The sequence below is a fragment of the Ictidomys tridecemlineatus genome, chromosome 4, assembly GCF_052094955.1.
Source record: "Ictidomys tridecemlineatus isolate mIctTri1 chromosome 4, mIctTri1.hap1, whole genome shotgun sequence".
NCBI classification, from domain to species: Eukaryota; Metazoa; Chordata; class Mammalia; order Rodentia; family Sciuridae; genus Ictidomys; species Ictidomys tridecemlineatus.
This window is the reverse complement of record NC_135480.1, coordinates 49352711-49373234: the sequence shown is the minus strand read 5'-3', so window position 1 is coordinate 49373234 and position 20524 is coordinate 49352711. Positions and strand designations below refer to the sequence as shown.

Here is a 20524-nt window from a genome sequence, read left to right as displayed (position 1 = left end):
ATTGCCCCTGGGTTTAATCTCCAGTACCCTCCCATCCCGCCCCCCCAAAAAAAGCAATGGGATAAAAGTGCTGGCAGTTTAGTAGAAACGGAGGCATCAACTCTACAACTAAAATGTGGGCACCATTCAAAGCAAGAGCAAGTCCAGTCAAGAGTGTCCTTTATGAATTTTATTACATCATTTTAACACATTAAAAGTGATTGTGACGAGCTTGTCACATCACAGAAAACAACCGACATTATTTGTTGCTGAAGATCAAATTCAAGCTCACAAAGGAAAATTAGAATTTTGGGAAATTCGTATTCACTTGAGAGAACTTGACAGCTTCCCAATACTTTAAAAGACTCTCTGATGAGAAACATGGTTTGATATGGTGCAGGATAGGTCAGTGGATTTTAGTGTAGCAGAGATTGAGAAAATGGTTTCACGTTCCACACTGCATCTAACCTTCAAGAATTTTGATATAGTATTAAAGCAAAATGACTGCAGTCCTTGAAGAGCCTAATGCAAATTGTAAAACAGTGCTGCCTTTCCAGGTTTTGTTTTTTGTTTGTGTGTGTGTGTGTGTGTGTGTGGTGCTGGAGATAGAATGAATCCAGGACCTTGTGAATGTGAGGCAAGCACTCTACCAACGAGCTCTATCCCCAGCCCCTGCCCTTCCACTTTTGAAAAATATACGCATGCTTAAATTCTTAAAATAATGTATGTTAGCAAGTAGTGAACTTATTATTTTTTGAGCGTATTCTTTTTAAGCAACATAATAAATATTTTGAAATTTTCTCAGTTTTAATGTCCAATGCTGAAAATATAGGCACTTATAATCCTCAGTAAACAAATACTTTTCAAGGTCTATCTGGTCATCCTACTGGAGGGGTCCTTAGAGCAAAAAATTTGAGAGGCACAACTTTAAAAGATATAAAAAGAGGTTGTTTATTCAAGTTAATTAAAAACTTACTAAAAATCATCATAAGATAATGAAAAACCACGTTCAGTACTTTCAAACAATAATAGTTTTTACTGATTATAAGATTACTTATAATTAGCATTTTATTTTAATATAAATTGGTATAGTATAGAGAATATGCTTACAAAGTTTTTAAGTTTTTGCTTTCAAAATTTTTTACTCAGTGGGTGATTTTAATAATAATGATTTTAATAATGCATTTAATTAGGAATTCCCAAGTAACGCAGTCTTCATGGCAGATGTTTAGTGTGAGGCGTCCAGTGTGAGTTGTGCAAATACAGAGGTAGTTACTCTGAGATCAGAAATGCACTTATTAAATTAAGACTTACAGGATTAAAACTGAACACTTCTATGAATATTATACGAAAAAACTACTCCTTTGATATGATTGTTGGGAGTACTTAACCTTTATCAGGAAATTCAGTTGTTACCTATGTTAAAATAAAGGAGCAAAGGCAATTTAAATTAGGTTTGCAACTTGACATCTCACTGGTTTCTTCTAATGGCTCAGTGAGAATGAATGACATTTAGAACATCCGTCCTTGAACATCTGTAGGTTCCCATGGGTACTTCTTAAGTAAGTCTAATGCTTCCTTTATGCATATTAGCAACTTGCTTAGCAGATTTTCCTGTTTTTCTTTTTCTTTTTTTTTTAATTCCATAAGACCATTCTCCTTCCTTTCCTTCTTTCTCAAAATGCCTGGAGTCTCTAGGTTGTGAAATTTAAGAAGTAGACTCATAATTTGTTCATTTGATCATTTCTGAAACTCTGTTCTCAGAGCATCTGCCACCTCCAACCTGGGCTCATTTGGGCTAGACCAGGAGAGGGGTTTGCTATGGAAGAAAATTCTGATGCTCCATGAGGGACCCACACTTAAGCCCAAGGTGTGGGCACCTCGGCTCTTGACCATTTGATACTTAGATGTAAGAGGGATGCAGGGAGCCAAGTAGAAGCCAATCAGTGTTCCAAGTAGAAGATTCCAGCTGACCCCATGATGCAGATCCTAGTAACAGATGAGTGTTACAACCAGGGATGCCACCTGCCTATGCCATGCCACCTCGCAGTCTCTCAGGACTTAATGGTGTAGACACCCAGTAACCCTTTTAATGTCTGTGAATCTGGTGAGATCTTTTTTTTTTTTTAAAAGCCTCATTGTGGTATGATTTACATACCAAAAAAATTCATTTGTGCTGTGTACAATTTAATGATTTTTTAAAAACAAAATGGTTTGCAGAGTCGCAGATAATCCACACTGTAATCCACTTTTAGAATATTTCTGTCACTCGAGAAAGATCCTCTGTGCCCATTTGTAGTCAGCTCCTGATTTTCACCCCAGGCCCAGGGAAGCATTAATCTACTTGTCCAGATTTGCCTTTTCTGAACATTTCAGGTAATGGAATTATTCAATGTATGGCATTTTGCATCTGCCTTCTTTCACTTCTAAAAAAGGCTTTTGAGATACCATGAGTCAGTAGTTAGCTCCTTTTTATTACATAATAGTGTATGGATATGTCATATTTTGTCTAGATAATAGGCATGCAGATTGTTTCTACTTTGTCTATTATTAATGATGCTGCTAGGAAGTCTGTGTACAAATCTTTGGACCTATAATTTCATTTGGGAAGAGGGAGTAGATACCTAGTGGTGGAATTACTAGGTAGCTTGCTCTATATTTAACTTTTGAGAAACTACCAGATGTTTTTAACCATTTTACATTCCCATAGGAGAGATCTCAGGGGTTCACCACCTCAGCCATTATGTCTGCAAGTATTGGGGTAGGAGGGAATTCAGGGGACCTTTTAGACGAGGGGACTGGAGAGCAAAGGCACAGAGACAAGGTGCATGTGTGCTGAGTCTCAGGTGCGTTGCGGTGTTGCAGCTGGGGCCCCACCTGTATGGGTGTAGGTTTTGGAAAGAAAAGGAATCTGGGTTTGCATGTGTCAGCAGTTGGGAGTGGTCACAGGTTTTAACTCTTTTCAGCCTAGACAGTAATGGTGTTCTCGTTCCTCAGTGTTAGACTTCCTCTGCATTCTGTATATTCTCATTTAATTCTTTCCCTTTCCCTTTTCATGGCAGCTTTTTGTAAGTAGAGTATCCCTTATCCAAGAGGCTTGGGACCAGAACCGTTTCAGATTTTGGAGCTTTTGAATATTGAAATATTTGCATAGACTTTACCAGTTGAGCATCCCTAATCTGAGAATCCAAAATATTCCAGTTCCATACTTGATGAGTGTTATATTGATGCTCAAGTTTCAGATTTTGGAACATTTCAGACTTCAGATTAAGGATGCTCAGACTGTATTTGTTTTCTTTTTCTTTGTTTTTGCCTTTTTAAAGATTTACTCCTGTACCTTTTAATTCCACACCCTATTTTATTTCAAAGAGAAGAAAGATGATTTTGCAGGAGTAAGAGGGAAGGGGCCGCTCTTTTGTGTGAACCTGACTATCATTGAGAACCTTCTTTAGGCCAGGTGCTGTGTCAGGCATAAGCACTTCCTCCATATTAATTTAACCCTTGTCTGGTACTCGTGATCATTCCCACCATGCACTTGATGAAATGGAGCCATAGTGGCAAAGTGACTTCTGTTAAGTCACACAGCTGACAAATGCCAGGTCAGCTGGACTCCTAAATCCACCTCTTGCATCAAGTGTGTGGCCTCTGCCAGAGTCACCAAAAACTGTCATTAAAAACTGTGCTTACATCATTTCACTTAAATAGAAGCCAGTGGTGGTGACTGAAGTGTAGCAGCTCAATGGTTTCTTGTCCTGAAGTCCTGTCATTAGGAGAATGCTCTGGTGTGTTTGTGTGTGCGGGGGGGGGGGGGGGGGTGTTGGGGGGGTGAGAGAGTGAGAGAAGGGGGGAGGTATATTGTGATGTTTGTTAGCTTAAAAAAATAAGTAAATAAAAATCTTGGTAACTGGGAGATTCTGAGATTCTGGGCCTAGCCAGCTCTTAGAGATAGCAAAGGTCTCATTTAGGAACATGGCTTTGATACGTAGACGAGATAGTCCAAAGGCAGACCTCCTTTCTCTGTGTGGCCCAGACACCTTAGGAGGCAATATCCCACCACCTTAATCATGCCAGGGCCAGGTGCCAGCCAACTAGGGAACACCCTACAGCCCAGAGCCGGTCAGAATCATTCCAACTATGCAGTCCTAAACTGTTCGCCCTGCTCTGCCCAGCTCTGCCTCCTGAAACCCCAGTAACATCCTGGGCCCCAGCTCTCCCCTTGTCCTCTGCCTCCTGACCCACCCTGTGCCTGGATAGCCCTGCAAGCCATGCAGCACCTCCCATCCCTGGGATCTGTGAGTCTAGGTGAAGTCTGTTATTCTGAACCTCTCCTGTGCCACCTCTTGTGGCTGCAGCTGGCTGACCATCTCATAGAAGGAGACCAGACGCCAGTTGAATAAACCTCCTCTACAGGTTGAATCTCCTTTGTCTAAAACACTAGTCACCAGAAGGGTTTTAAATTTCAGAGTTTTTCAAATTACGGAATGTTTCCAGAAACTGCTGTTTAGAGTATCCCTAATTAGGAAATCCAAAATCATAAATATTCCATAATATTTTTGAGCATGTATCAGCAGGGATAAAGTCTCAGATTTCAGATTCTGATTTTCAGATTAGGGATGCTCAACCCATACCAGGAAATTTAGGTTTGACTAACTCTTACTAGAGATGTCAACAAAATTCTATTACCTGCCTTTGGCAGAGATGGGAAGAAGCATAATGTTTACATTATAATTATAAAGTCAGCATAATGGCATTTAGATGGTCTTGGGAATAGGTAATTTTTAACTCAAACCTGAATGCACCTTAAATACAATCTAATATGGTCCATGTGTATGTAGTTTCAGTGAAGGAATACATTAAACAGATACCCTGATTTCTTTGTCCACATCCTTCCATGTAGCCATATCCCTAATTATCATTTTTAAGGACTACATCATATCTGCTTTACTGGATGTATTATAATTGGACTTATTAGATTATGTGGCTCTGTGTGTCATGTGTTTGCACACGTAGATTTGTAAGTGTGGAAGTAGACAAGTTGCCTCGAAAAATACTGCAGCAGTTACTCTCCCATGCCAGGAATGAGTAGATCAGTCGTCTTAATCAGGCTTCCTAGCATAATTTAAAATAAAACAAAATGAACAACTTTCTATTGTCACTTTATTTTTTTAATTCCTCTACATCCCACAGTCACATTTTCTTCCTACTCTTTCCTTATTCTCCATGGAAATAACCATTATTATTAAGGTTACACATACCACATTCCCTCAATTCTGGGACATGCTTGTTCCCATTCCCACAGTTGTAAAAGTGGGATCAATTATGATACATCCAGTAAAGCAGATATGATGTAGTCCTTAAAAATGATAATTAGGGATATTCCCACACCTGAAACACCTTGCCCACCCTGGGCAGAGGAGTATGGTTAATATATTTAATTATTGCCTGTGTAGCCAGCATAGAAGTCATCTCGCCGTGCCCTTGTCACCTCAGTTGAGGTATTTGAACTGGTTATACCACAAACTATTGAATCTTAGCTTAAATTTGAATCCCTATTTAAGACATCTTAGAAAAATTGTATATCTGTGTAGTATTGAAATTGTGATTGATTGAAGAAGACTGTGGAGCCAGCTTTTTGGTTTTTTTTTTTAACAAGTGAGGCCAACATTTGTCATTAGCAGATAGCCATACTTCTTCCTTCCTTATAAAAACAGTAATTCATGCTGTGTGGGCACCAGAGGCTATCTGCCCCTGGTGGACGTTGGGCCTCCCTGCAGCATTCAGAGTCATGCACATGGGTTTCCAGTGACATTGCAGACAGTGCATCTGACTTAGATAAAGACAAGGCAAGGGTTGTGGGATTGATCCGAGAATTCCCAGAGCTCCAAGGCCAGAGTGTGCCTCAGCGGATGTGTGCCCTGAAGAATGAAGACCCTAGTACAGCTCGCACCTGTCGAAAGGAATTCATTTCCAGCCCCATGAAGTTTATGAAGGAGATAAAATTATATATGGGTTTAACCAAATAAGGAATGCAGATGAAAATGAACATCCTTGGAGAGGGTTCAGGAACACTGGTTGAAAGAAAGCTGTATGTTTTTAGCCTGCTATTCATAAGCCTTACAGCTAAAAACTATTCATAATAATCTTTGGTATGGTAAAGACTTAGTCTTAAACTCTAATTGGAATAATAAAGAAGGTAGTATGAAATGGAAATTGTATAGATATGTGTCATTGTCGGGTTATGACATTTTAAAATATACATTTAATATGTTTCTTCTTCCAAATTGTTATTAGTTATATCTTAGAAATTAGGATGTATGATGTTATGCTGTAACTATTTATAATGCTTTTCTTTTTATAATTCATGGAATTATGATCATCATAAACAATTAATGATATGTTCAAAGTCACTTAATTTACTTTCTTAACCTTATTTATTTATTTTTTTAAGGAACAAAATGTAAAGTTACCTATGCTAACCACAACAGATGTGAGAAAATTACACAAAACAGGGAAAGGGGAAGGAAGATATCTGGGAAGTGGGCAGCCTTTAGAAGATGCATCTCTCTTTGTAGGAATGAGATCAGATTTGTTCAACAGAATGAATGACAGCCACTGGAAATAAAACAGCGGGGCTGTATTTGAGAAGAAACTGGGTGCACATGGGAACTGGTGGAATGGACCCACCATAAGAGGTTCAGCCTGTTTCTAATTGGATTCTACATGATTTAGGTTGGAATTGTAGACTTGAATCTGTCACTTGGAGCCGAATGTCCTGGTTACTATTCATGGAAGAGGGAGCTGGCAGTATGGAGTCATGTGCTCCCCACATGTTCTACACTGCTATCAGTAACAAAAGGCCTTTCATCTCAACTTCTCCATTTCTCCCTACTTCTGTCTCATCTCAAAGTGTGTTGAGTTCTGAAGTTCCCTGGATAGTAGTTAGTGATGAAATGACCCAAGGGAAAGAAAGATTAACCAGGCCATAGTACCACATTCAGAGGTGTCTGTGGGGCTAATGTTCAATGTTCTCCAGGCAGACTAGGGCTATATGATTGTCTTCACCCAGGCAGATCATCTCCTGACAGGCTGGCCTTCCTATTTCTTTCTTCCTTTTCTTTTTTCTTTTTTTTCTTTTTTTGGTACTGTGGATTGTACTTAGGAGCTCTCAACCACTGAGCACATCCCCAGCCCTTTTTAGTATTTTATTTAGAGACAGGGTCTCACTGACTTGCTTAGTGCTTCGCTAAGTTACTAAGGCTGGTTTTGAACTTGCGATCCTCCTGCCTCAGTCTCCTGAGCTGCAGGGATTATAGGTGTGCACCACTGTGTCTGGCGGCCCTCCTGTTTCACGCACAGGAATAGGAATCAGTGTATTTGCACATCCACTCATTTTGGTTTAATTAATATGAATAGTGCCTGGGGCTTATTAGCTTTGGCAGCTGCCTGGCATTGCTCCCATTCTGCTCCCCAATCCTGTGTCCTAAATCTCTCTGTAGGCCTTCCCAGGGAGCAGGGCCTCTATCTGTAGCCTTTGTTTGTCCAGCAGTATAACGTATGGAAGTTTGTTTTCTAATCGAATGGCTGAAAATTTATTTTATTTCATTCAGTGAACAGGCCTAGAGGAATTGTTGTACCTTGAGAGTGTGGCCACTTTGCCAGTTCATACTAATACCTGATAATGTGTTGAGGCATTTACAAAAGAAAGGGGAGACCTCATCCTGCTGTCTCAGCCTGGAGGAGATAGATAGATCTAAGAGATTCTGGCTTAAAGGCCTCGGGTCTGCGGAGGGATGGCAGACAGTGGCGCACACACACACACACACACACACACACACACACACACACAGCGGGTGAATACAGTACTGTGGGGTAGGACTGGCAATGGAAATGTGGGCAGAAGTTATTGTGGAAGCACAGAGGTGAGACCCTTTTTGCCTGAGAACATTCTGGAAGTCCTCACCAAAGACATGACATTTGAACTGAATCTTGAATGAATTTGATCAGCAGAAAAAAACATGGGAAAGAGTTTTCAGTGGGGGTTGGGGGGATACTTGTACAGAGACTGGGACTTCTATTGGAAGGTCACAAGGGGTCCTTGTAGATGCTGGAGAATGAGGAGAAACATGGGCCCAGGGGGCACTTGCTTTATAATATTATTCTTGAACCCCCTGCATAGAACTGAATGAAATCAAAGGATGGGACAATCTGGGAAATGGGTACAAAAGCTTACTCTGCTTTTTACTTTTAGACCTTGAACTCTTAGGGCATCCAGAAACAATCTCTTAAATTGAGAGTTGTCTTGACCTTACAACCCATGCTTTCTTTCCTGGGTGGGTGGTTGCTAATAGCACTTGGGTCTGGGGCCCAACCTGCATATGGCTGTTTAAACTCTGTTCCCTGCCATGATTCCAGACTGAGCCACTGTCTCCAACTGCTACTAGCCTGAGGTCCAGGAGAAAGCAGACACTGAGGTGCCAGCACTTCCCGGTACTTGCTCTCTTAGCTTCACTGTGGACCTGCTGGCATTCCACCTCAAGAAAGGCCTGTGAGGGAAAGAATTGATGTGGCACAGTCAGGGCGGCTGCTGATTTCCAGACTCAGTTTTTCAAGGAGTAGATGGATTATCTGGTTTATCAGGGATCATGCTTAGTTGTTTAAAATTGAACCTAGACCCTTGGTCATATGGGAAGTCCTCTCTCCCTGTGCTGATGGAGATTCAAGGTACATCCTCCTGCCATTCTAATTTACGTTTACATTTCAAAAACAATACAGGTGTGTTATGAGTAGCCCAAGCAGTTAAAAGAATACAGAATAAAAAGAAAGAGAGCCTCACCCACATACATGTCAGCCAGATCCCAAGATATGGAATGTGTCCTTCCAGATCTTTAAATTTATGTCTGTGAACATTGTACATACACATGGTATGTTTTTACTTGGGGGGGGATTTTTGCTCTTATTATTTTGCAACTCACCCCCCGCCCCCCCCCACACACACTCCATTTAAATTTCTTGGGTGCAGGATGTTTCTTAAAACAGTCAGAATTTGAAGGTAAGTTTTTCTTTTTTATAAAGACAACTTCTTAGTAAAGTCAGATTTGGCAAAATAAATTGCAGGCTGCCCAGTTAAATTTTAATTTCAGGTAAACAATGATTACTTTTTTGATGGCCATGCAGTATTTGGGACATGCATGTATTGTTTGGAGGCCAGGGAGTGTAGCTTACTGGGAGAGCACTTGCCTAGCATGTGGAAGGCCATGGGTTCCATCCCCAGCATCTCAGGGAAAACAAAAAACAAAAACCTAAAATATTGTGTGGTGTTTATCTGAAATGCAAATTTAACTGGGTGCTTGTATCTTATCTGCATATAATTGTTACTTAACTATAAATAATTGGTTGCTTTTGGATTGTTGCTGTTCTAAGACATTTTGTGCACAAAGACTCCAACCCAGAAAAATGTCCTGTTTCCAGGAAAAGGGGGGTCTCTAGGCCAGTGTTCACACACCTGGTGAACACAAAGCGGTCAGGGCAGGCTCAGCTGGGCGCCCAGTCCTCATTAACTGTCTCTGTTGGAAAGAACTGGCCTCAGCAGCTCTGTAGTTTGGGCTGAGACCTTGACTCTTTCATCCAGCCGCTGGTGTAGTTGCCAGTAGCCTTACCTGAAGTTGTGTGGAGGATATTAATTGAATTTTTTTAAATGAATGCTGGTATTTGTCGGAATTTGCAATGCAAACAGACAGCCTTTCAAGCAGTGCATATTGTAATTAGAGCAAGCTTTTAAGATTCTTTGAAGTACTAAATGTTTATGAAATTCAAATAGGGGTGCCAATCTGCACAATAAAGGGGCCCTTGGTGGTGTTTTTAAAAATCGTCTATTTTGTAGATGTAAATATATGCCATAATTAGTGGGAAGTAACTTGAAGCTGGGCCGGCTGAGTTTATTTCTATTATTCTTATTTAAAACAGCTGTGGCCAGAGAGCTGCATCTGCTGTCCGGTTGTGTTGGACTGGGACACAATGGCTTGAAGTGAACAAAGTGAATGTGCTCCTCTGAGCACTTCCCTGAGGGCAGCTCCTTCACTCTCCCCAAGTGCTGGCTGTCTCACTGGGGAGGTGTTCCACCACCACCCTGACTTCCCCCACCCCAGGACTCTGCATGCCAGTGGGGGTCTGGGCCATGATGCAAATGCATGCAAATGAGACGGCCGGGAGGGCTTAGGGGCTGGCAGCTTTCTCCAGACCCCCCAGCTCGGCACTGTCTCTTAGGGCCCTTCTGCCTAGCGGCTCATTGCCCAGTGCAGAGCAATTGTCCTTTGGCGCCTGTGGGAGCAGCTGCGAGGCCCGCGCGGCATGCCCTGCCTGGCCGAACCTCACCATGTGGCAGGCCTGGACAGCCGCCCACAGCAGGGCCAGCTCCCAGTGCCGCCTGCCAAGGAGCCAGATGCTGCCATTGGAAAAAATTGCTTCACAATTTGAAATCTTGGTCCTTTGATCATGGCTCAGAGAGGATGCAGAGGAGAGGTTCAAAGCGGTGGTTTGAAAACGCCCGCGTCTCCTCGCATCCATCAGTGCCTATTATATCGTCTCTTGTCAGGGACAATCCTCTTGATGTTTTCATTTTTGCAACCAAGTAATTCTTGCCCAGGCCTTCCAAGCCTTCAGGGTGGAAGGGAGAGATGGGTAGGAAGGGAGTGCCCATAGCCTGCTCCTGCCCTGGCCCCTGTTCTCCCCCTGCCTTAGGGGTTATCTCCCTTCCTTTGTTCCAGCAGGCTTTCCCCCAGTGAAGCAGGTGACAGAAGTAGTGGTCACCAGCCAAGTGCTGCTGCTATGTGGACTGCACTCCGGGACCTTCAGTAGCAGCTGGGTGTTCACTTCCTCCCACTTGTGCCCCTGCAGCCAGGTCTCCAGGGGCCAGAGGAGGTTTTCCAGGGGCAGTCACTCTGCCTCCCCCCCCAGCTCAGCCCTCTCCCAGGAATCTGGATCCCACATCCTGGATGAGGTCTCACTTTTCCTTACCCATGAAATGGGAAGTATCCTTTTTTGAAGATGGTTATATTTAAAATATTTACTAAATAAATAAAGAAAAGGCAAAAATGTGAAAATTAAACAGTGGGACACATCTTTGCATACACGTGCTTACTGAATGAGAGGTCCTAGACGAGAAACTAATCTGAACTCCTGCCAGGTGTTTCTGTTGGAGTCATGAGTCTAAGGAGAAGGATGGCTAGACAAGATTTGGGGGACTTTGTAGGGGTGTGTGTCTTGTTTCTTACTGTGTGTCACACTTCCTCTGCTTCCGCCCTGTGTTGTTTTCCAGGCCTGCAAATGGAGCTCAAAGTCTTTAATTCACTCAACACACACTTGCCAGTATTTGGCTCTTCCAGAAAGAATTCTGGAATGTCTTTAATCATCTCTTTATAGAAAAGGTGGTGATTTGGGTACCTGTTTGAACCATCATACCCAGTGTGTAAGACTTGTCATAAGACCCAAATCAGAAAATGTCCCATGTTTTCTGTTTGGAGAAAGCCACTGTTGGGTGTGTGCCACACACTGACGAATGAGGATCTGTTCTAAGACTGTCTTGACAGTCTTCTGTTCATAGATTCTGAACCACTGTCTACACTCCGGAGGTCTCGGTAGATGTGACGTGAGGCTCTGTCCTGGCCAGTATCTCAACTTGACAAGTTATTAGGAGTGATTGTTGGTCTTATTAACAGCTGCCAATGTACAGCACATTACAGTTTATAGATGAGTCTCATATGCATTATCTCCTCACCTCATCACAGTGGCCTTTTGGACACAGGTCATCTTCTCTGTGGTGAGAAAGACCTTGCTGCCAGTCAGATGTCTAACGTGAGATAGTGACAGCATTTCCAAATGACTGGAGAGGTGGAAGTCTGAAACCAGGATAAGGCTTCATAAAAATAGATGCAAAACTTGAATCATGGGAAACAGTGAGAATCCGAAGGGCCCCCATGGGTGAGGAGGGAGAGAGGAAAGGAGAGCTTAAGGGAGACATGAAAGAGAATTGCAGAAGTGTCCTTTTTTGGGTCCTTAGGTCTGCAAAGATTTGGAGGGAGGTGATTTCAGCTTAATAGGTGTGGTAGGCAGAATATGGCACTACAGAGTCATCCACATCTGTATCCATGGTGTCTGAGAATGTCACATTACAGCAAAGGGGAGGGACATCGCTGATCCACATGTGGGAGGATGCCTTGCATTATCTGAGTAAGCCCAGGGTAGTAGCAAGCTCCTTAGAAATGGAGGAGGAAAGCTGGGTGTGGAGGTGCATCCCAGTGACTGGGGAGACTGAGGCAGGAGTAAGTTCAAGGTTAGGCTTATCAACTTAGTGAGGCCCTGTCTCCAAGAAAAAAGGTCTGGGGGTTTGGCTCCGTGTTAAAGCACCCTCCCCAGCCCCCGTCAAGATTAAATCCCCAGTACCAAAAAAAAAAAAAAAGTAGATGAGAGAGAGAACAAAAAAAATTCAGAGAAATAATAGCTGGCAGTGTGGAAAGGACTTGGTGGCTTTGAGAATGAAGGTAAAGACTACCAGATGAGGAGTGTGCACCCACAAGAAGCTGGAAGAGGCAAGGATGCAGATTCTCTCCACAGCCTCCAGAAAGACACACAGCCCAGTGCATACCCAGTGAGACCTGAGCTGCACTTTTGACCTACCAAAGAGCAAGATGGGTTAGTGTTGGTTTAAGTCACTAAATGTATGTAGCAATTTGTTAACATCAGCTTTTAGAAAGCACATTTGATGGGAAGCAGGACTACCTAACAGTCAACAGTGCCCAGCAACATTACTGAAATGATAATCTTCTTGGGTCTGAAAATACTTAACAGCAGAGCAGTGTGGGACAGGATGCTGTGGAAGGACTTCCACAGTGTGGGCAGGAGAAAAATCATCCTCTGAACGCCATTCATACCGGGGTGGACTGGGAGAAGATTTCCCAGTAGGGCCCATGTCCCAGGACTTGCCTTCCCCAGCCACTTACTTACCAGCAAGTAAGTATTCTTTAACACATCAGAACCTGGCCCATGACCAACCTGTTTTGTCTAGTCCAAGGTACAGAATATAGTTTGAATTTGGCATGTATCAGGAAGGTAATTTGCTGAGTTTTAGCTGTTTCTTAGATTTTTTTTCTCTCCCAATTATATGCTTTGGAAAACATCCTGTGGTCAGATGAAAGCCGATTAGGCAGAAATAGTTTGAATCCTAAGAGCAGTACATTTTTTTCCCCTTATTTTCTTGCCTTCAGCATTACATAAAATAGGTTTGCTTTACCCCCTGAGTTTTCATTTGGGGTGAATGTGTCAGTAGGGTGGGTAATGAGCTCTGCACGGATTCCAGACTCATTAGAGTTTGCCTCCTTTGTTGTTGATTTGACGCTAACATTCTTTCTTTGATATTACCTTTGCTCCATGGGAGTTCGGTGACCACATTTCTTTCTGGAAGAGTCCTAATACCATCAGCTGACAGATAATTATCTTTCACATCAATACCTCCTCCTAGAAATTCCTGAAGAGCAGCTGCAATATGGTTGAATGGCTGCGTGATTATTTTCCATGTTCCGGGGTAATTGCAAAGCAGTTGATAGCAAATTGCTTATGACCATTAGTTGGGAAGCCTTTTACCATCTAACCTATTAAATTCACACTAATAGTTAAATATAAAGTTTTCTCGAACTGCAAAGAAAAAGCAGCAGCAAGAAAATTCAAAACGTATTTGTACCTGTTACTTAAACGAAGGATAGATGTGTATACACCTTACAACCCAGCAGTTGTAGTCCTAGGAACACCCGACAGAAACACATTTGTGTGTTCATCCAAAGCATATCCAAGAATGTTCTCAGTGACATGCTTCATTAAAAAGAAAAAAAAAAAAGTCCAATTTGGAAACATCACAAATGTCTATCAGTAGTAGAATGGATAGATCATGGCATTTTTCATCCAGTGGAATATTTAATATTGAGGAGGAACACACAGCCACATGATGGAATCTCACAAAATGCTGGGCCAACAAAACTAAACATGGGAGTGAGCACCATGAATCCACTGATTTAGAGCTCAAAAATACCCAGAACTAAGGTATGATGTTTTAGACTCATAGTCACCCTTGAAACATGGAGGTGGTTGTGACTAGAAAATAGCTCATGTCACAGACTTTGTTTCTTCATCTGCGTGCTGGTTCACTTGAAATGTAATTGAGCTGGAAAATTCTGATCCATGCACTTCTTTGAATGTGTGTGATGTTTAATTTTATGTAAAGAACTTAATTCTGACAACTTTAGAACTTAGTTGTCACCGTGGTTTCTGAGGGTGGGTTTTTATAATAGATAACTCTCAAATCATCTATTAATAATTCTCAGCATTATAACCACATTATAACCATTCATTCCTAACTAAAACTATAGCAGAATTATTTGGAGAGTTCTAAGAGATGGTGGTTAACCAAAGGTGAGGCAGGATCAGAGCAGGTGCAGGTGATGAGGACGTTGTTTGTCTCTAGGGAAGTTACAAACAATGGCAGAAGCATCACCAAATAAAAAGGCTCCCTTTTTATTCTCACCATGTACCCGCGGTTCTAAATGATGTCATGGATAAAATAGTCCTAAAAAGACTATCCCTTCTTGGTCTAAGTCATAAATAATTGGCTAAGTTGGTGTTGAGTTTTTATTTTACATATGCATTTTTACAACATACATGCTTCCAACGAGCACACACACCACTTGTCCATTATATTACTTATCCTTTAGTAATAGGGACACAGCATGGGATTCATTTGCAGAGTAAGTTCTTAACAATTCGAGTCAGTTGAACCTGCTTTGGGTTCTGCAATCACACCATGCTCTTTTTTTCATGGGCTCAGTTAAACGTGAGCAGCCACAGCACAGCAGTGAAAGCGTGGAACTGGAGTTGCTTCAGTTCTCTCATTCTTCATTTCTTCTTCATTTTTCGAGGCTTTGTGTTTAAAATTTTAAGCAGCTGAAGTAGCTGTTAAAAAAAAAAAAGGTTGAAAGAGCGAGATTTTCTAGCCCACCATTCCTGCTTAACATGAACTTCTTCCTTCACATTGTTGGAGAACATCCTAAACATTCACCAGCAGAGCATGTGTTAAATTATGGTGTGTCTGTGCTGTGGAACAGTATGCAGCCCCTAGAAACTGTTTCTTACAAAATATTAACACTAACTTTTTTTTTATCAGTAGAGAGTACTAAGATAGTTACTTTTTAAAAAGCAAGATTTCAAAGTGTGACTACAATTATGTTATTTGTGCAAAAAAAGAAAAAAGTACATATGTGGACATCTGCTAAATAGTTCTAAATGGACATTTGAGAAACACTAGTTACTCCTGTTAAGGTTGACGAGTTCATGAGTAGAAATGTAACTGCACACCATTTTTACAGTTTTTCTCTACTTAATATGCACTTAATTTGACTTTTTTAAAAGACCTGAAACTTTTTGGCCTAAATTACACCAGAGTAGTAAGAGCATAATCCTCTCTTGTGCACGCATGCAGATGCACACATGCAGAACCTCACTAATATCCCTCCACTGCAGAATGCGGGAGCTGGAAGCAGAGCAAGGCAAGAGCCTCTCTTGAAGGCCTGCTTTAATGCATGCCACTCACAGGTGCCATGTGGGAAGCTTGAGAGCTGATGCCAGTGTCCAGAGCGCCTGTGTGCCTAGGATGCTTCCCTGGCCTTTCTGTCCTGGAGGCTGGAGCACCTGCAGCCTTGGGAAGCTTAGATGCAGATCTCAGCTTGCATCAGTTCCCACCAAGCAGCTGCTCTGTGGAGCCAAATGTTAAAACCTTGGACGTAAGAAAAAATGCACCTCTGGGTATTTTATTTGTTTATGATTGATGCCTCCTATAATTCCAAAGAATAAAATGTGAGAAAGTTCACTCCCTGAATGGATAGTATAAAACTGGACCAAGGGGAAGTGAAAGCAGATTAGAAATCAGTAAAAGGAGCTGTATGGGGTTGCCAGCTACTGCAAGTACCTAGGACAAGGTAATTGCTGAACACTGGATTTGGCTTTGGATTCCTGGCTTGAAAAGTGAAGGGGGAAATGTAGAATGTATGCTTCTCTTTATTTGAAGTCAGAAAATAGGAAATGTTGCCTATGCGAATGAACATTTTCCTAATATTCAATTCAGAAAGGAAATCCAAATGTATATTTGTTGAACACATATATGACTTAGGTGTCCGTGGTGGTTGGAACCTACCCAAGTATTAAAATCAGCTGGTCACAATGTGCTAAACCTCACAAAATATAAAATCCCATTTGAGTATTGAACCTGCCCACCTCTGTCTCAACAGGTCATGGTACCGTGTGTATTACCATCTCATTCGGGGGCAGTCGTGTCCCCCTCTGTCTGCACTCACTCTTGCTTTGTCTCCCATCTTCTCCAAGCTGTGGTCGGAGGTGCCTCTTGGATCTTGGCACTGCTCCCACCCCATCTGCTCCACTCCCTGGTGCCTTTGGTCTGAGGATATAAGTCCCCAGCCCTCCCATTCTCTCCTTCGCTGTCTCTGTCCCACCCTCCCCCCCCCCTTTTTAAAAATTTTTTAAGTCCTTCTTTCTGGGTGTGTACCCTCCCAAGACCTTTTTCTCTCACCTAACCATGTCTTCTTTCTTTGGATCCCAGCTGCCTCAGAGGGTCAGAGCCTTTCTGACCCCTAGGGGACCTCTACTGTTTATTTCCATGTCCCTCGGTACCCCTCTCAGTGGGGGCTTCTCTCTGTTATGATGCCGTCCTTGCTAAATCACAAGCCCCAGGAGAGGAAGCACTAGCCCTGGCCCAGCTTTTGATCCAGGGCCTGGTGTGTAGCAGGGAGCTGGTAGGTGTTTGGTTGGAGGGACCCATTTCTCAGTGACTGCCTTGGTCTGTTCTTGGCTTGCTGCATCCTCAGATTTGGGGAGAGGAACAGGTGCAAAAGCCAACTCCTGGAGCCCCCCAACCCCTCTTTAGAGGTACTGGGGATTGAACCCAGGGCCTTGTGTATGCAAGGCAAGCATATTACCAACTGAGCTATATCCCCAACCCTCCTGAAGGCCCTTTTAGACTGCATTCATCCATTCATGAGGGCAGGATCCTAAACACCTCCCAGAAGAACCCACATTGTTGCCTTGGAGATTTAAGTACCCAACCCACAAATGTTGGGGCACACATTCAGATCATAGCAGTGGTCTGAACACTTCAGCAGCCTTTTCCAGTGCATATTTTATCCTGCTAAGATACTATTCTCTGAAGCACAGCTCTAATCTCTTTGCTTCTTGACATCAAAACTTTCCCCGGTCCCCATTTCCTACAGGATACAACCCACACTCCTTATTTAGCTCTCTATGACTGGGGCCCAAGTTACATTTCCAAATGCCTCTCCCCAAGTCCCCTTAGTCTTTACACCATAGCTGTAATGAAGCATCCTTCCCTCATCTAGCTGTCTCTTCACTAAGACTTGGCTAAAAGCAGTGCTTTTCATTGTCTGAGCTCTGAGTGCCTTTGACATGGTATTTGTTTTCTGTTTGCATGGTAACTAATTTATGTGCCCATCTTCCATGTTAGGTTGCGACCAAGTCCAATCTAGCATCCAGTATGAACCTCATACAGTAGGTACTTACTAACAGTGTGGTAAATGAATGGCAGTTATTTAGCATCTTTGTAAATCAGCCATTTGTAGGAACTGTTTCCCCTCCAGATGCCGTATTTCTTTTAAAGTTTCTGTTTAACATATATAACAAATGGCTAGTCAGCTGCAGAGTCTCCTGTTCTTTTAAATCTCTCTGAAGACTAGTGAATATAAGTCTAATTTATGTCCCACTCTCTGTACACATTTCAGAGACTGCTAATCTTATCTTTGGTTGCAAAGGCACAGTGTAATTCTGATACCGAATGCAAGAAAGCAACACAGAATGGAAACATATAGCATGGGCCTTTCCAGGGAAGATGCCCAGATTAGCACCCTCCACAAAGTGACTGCTGGGCATTGGCCTTGTTTCTAGAAGATCATCTTTTCCACGTGGCTCTCCCCTGGGCTCAGTCACTGATGGCCTTGCCTTGGCATTGCTGTCTCAGTAGTGAGACTCCTGGGATGAGAGAATAACCCCGCCCCCCATTTCCTTTCCTACAGGCCGACTTAAACTGCAATATCCAAGATGATGCCGGGGCTTTTTATGGTGTAACCAGCCAGTATGAGAGTTCTGAAAACATGACAGTCACCTGTTCCACCAAAGTGTGCTCCTTTGGGAAGCAAGTAGTAGAAAAAGTAGAGGTAAGTTGGTCTCTGGTGACCAGAAACTTCACTCAAGGGAAGCCCATTGCCTTCTTCAGTCTTTCATGGGGACAGAGAATTGTGCTTTTTTATTTTTATTTTTTTTTTTTTGTGGTGCTGGAGATCAAACCCAGGGCCTTGTACGTGCGGACCAAGCACTCTACCAACTGAGCTATATCCCCAGCCCCAAGTTGTGCTTTTTTTGATGTCTCCTCCTTTCCCTCCCACTTCTTCTCCTTTTCTCTATTACTATGAAAGGCAAAATGATTTGGGAGCAACTGAAAGCAAGTAGGAAGTCTGGTGACAGCCCTCTGTGTCTGAAGCTAGCGCTACTCACTTTGGTGTGCAGCCTCCTGGGGTCCCCGGGAATGTTGGGTTGAGCCAGGCTCTCCCAGCCCACTCCGGGCCCAGGGCACTCCCAGCATTGTGCATAACAGTCAGGTTGGCTTTTAGCTGATTGGCATGTCTCTTATAAAATCCTGACACCTGATGCTTTTACTATTTCCACTCCCTTTATTTTAATTGCTTTTACTATATTTCATTTTATATTAGGACCAAATATCCACTTACAGCTTTTATACTTCTTGCCTCACTCCCTTTAAACAAATGTTTGTTTTATCCAGGTGATCTGTTTCGCAGTTGACTTACCTTTTGAAGTTCTCCTTTCCCAGGCCTTTCACCCTCCTCAAATTGGTCCATGTTTAGTAAATAGTTTTTATTTGCAGCAGATCTGGACCTCTCAGGTCCAGGAGCCCAATCTGGCTGACAAAGACTCTGTGTTGCAGGGTGAGCAAGGATGCCTTGTCAGGATGAGAGTCAAAGGTCACTCTCACATTTTGTGCTTGCTGTTAGGTAGAGATAAGGATACAAGGTATTCAGGAGGATTTAGGGGAGGATTATAGATGCAACAGGTAAAGACTGGAAATCTCAATTGGGAATCCTGAGTATTAAGGCTAATTAGAGCTGTGGAAATGGAGAACTAGCCACCTGAAGGGAATAACAAGACATCAGGATGAGGATTAAGTTTGAGCAGCAGCAGCCAGTCCTGGGGCAAGTAGCAGGGAGGCATAAGCAGCAGAGCAGGGATCAGAGATCATAAACAGAATGAAGAGGCAGGGCAGGGGCTCAGCACGATGCCTGGGAAGCCCAAGGAGAGGGGAAGAAAGAGGCTGTATAATAAGACAGGACTGGGAGACCCGGAGGAAATGTAGTTACCCCTCACTGGAGGGTCTGTGTTAGGCAGTGTTAGTGAACAGCCACGCTGTGAGGGGTGTTCTCTGCACGTGGGCTTGTGAGAAAAGGAGAACCAGGCAGTTTATTTATTTTCCCAGTTTCAAACTATTCCTCATGGTGTCCTCAGATGGTACAGCCAAAGCTCTGCAAGTTCAGGGGACAGGGTGAGGTTGCTTTTGATTTGCAAAATCCCAGGAATTTTCATGGAGAAGATGGTCTGAGTGTGGCAGGTATGCTTCAGAGTAAAGACTTGAATTTATTCAGAATGTATGCCCGTATTTGGTGGGAAGTAATAAGCTGCTTATATTTTCTTCCAAATACATAGGCATTTGTGTCTAACCAAATGTGTTCTTTTCCAATTAAACAGATCTGTCCCCGTTAACTTGCCATATATATTGGGAGCTGCTCCTAGGCTCCATTCTACTGTATCCACTATCTTTACCATGTGAATTTAATTACAGCGGCTCAATAGTAGGTTCTGATATTGATGAAGCAAGTCAATCTCATCATTCTTTTTCATATGTTTTCTAAGCTAGTAACTGGCTTTTCTATTTCAAAACAATGAGCACTTTTTAAACAAACAAAAAAAAACTTTGAGCAATTTAATTGTAATTGCACTGGATTTAGATATTTTGGGAAAAGTTGGCATATTATTAATATTTGTAATCAAGAACCTATTTCTGCCAGGCATGGTGGGGCACACCTGTAATCCCAGCAGCTCTGGAGGTGGAGGCAGGAGGATTACAAGTTTAAAGCAAGCCTCAGCAACTCAGTGAGACCCTGTCTCTAAATAAAATACAAAATAGGGCTGGATGTGGCTTAGTGGTTGAGTGCCCCTGAGTTCAATCACTGGTACAAAAAAAAAAAAAAAAAAGACCTATTTCATATTATTTCATATTTACATTTCTATCTCAATAATGTTTTATAGCTTTATCATACTGATTTGTCCATTGTTAATGTATTTCTGAAAATTATATAATTTGTCATAATTTCTGTTTCTAGATTCTAATTACTCTGACAGAAAAGTCCTTGGA

At 42.4% G+C, this 20524-nt stretch overlaps 1 protein-coding gene across 9 annotated transcripts in view; it reads left to right on the top strand.

The window, feature by feature from the left end:
- Window positions 1-20524, top strand: part of Tead1 (TEA domain transcription factor 1) — a 254028-nt gene that overhangs the window by 218083 nt on the left and 15421 nt on the right. For all 9 annotated transcript variants that reach the window (XM_040284731.2, XM_021727347.3, XM_078046466.1 and 6 more), the window contains one exon: window positions 18117-18257. In XM_040284731.2, the coding sequence (XP_040140665.1) occupies window positions 18117-18257 (141 nt within the window). The remainder of the gene's footprint in view (window positions 1-18116; window positions 18258-20524) is intronic.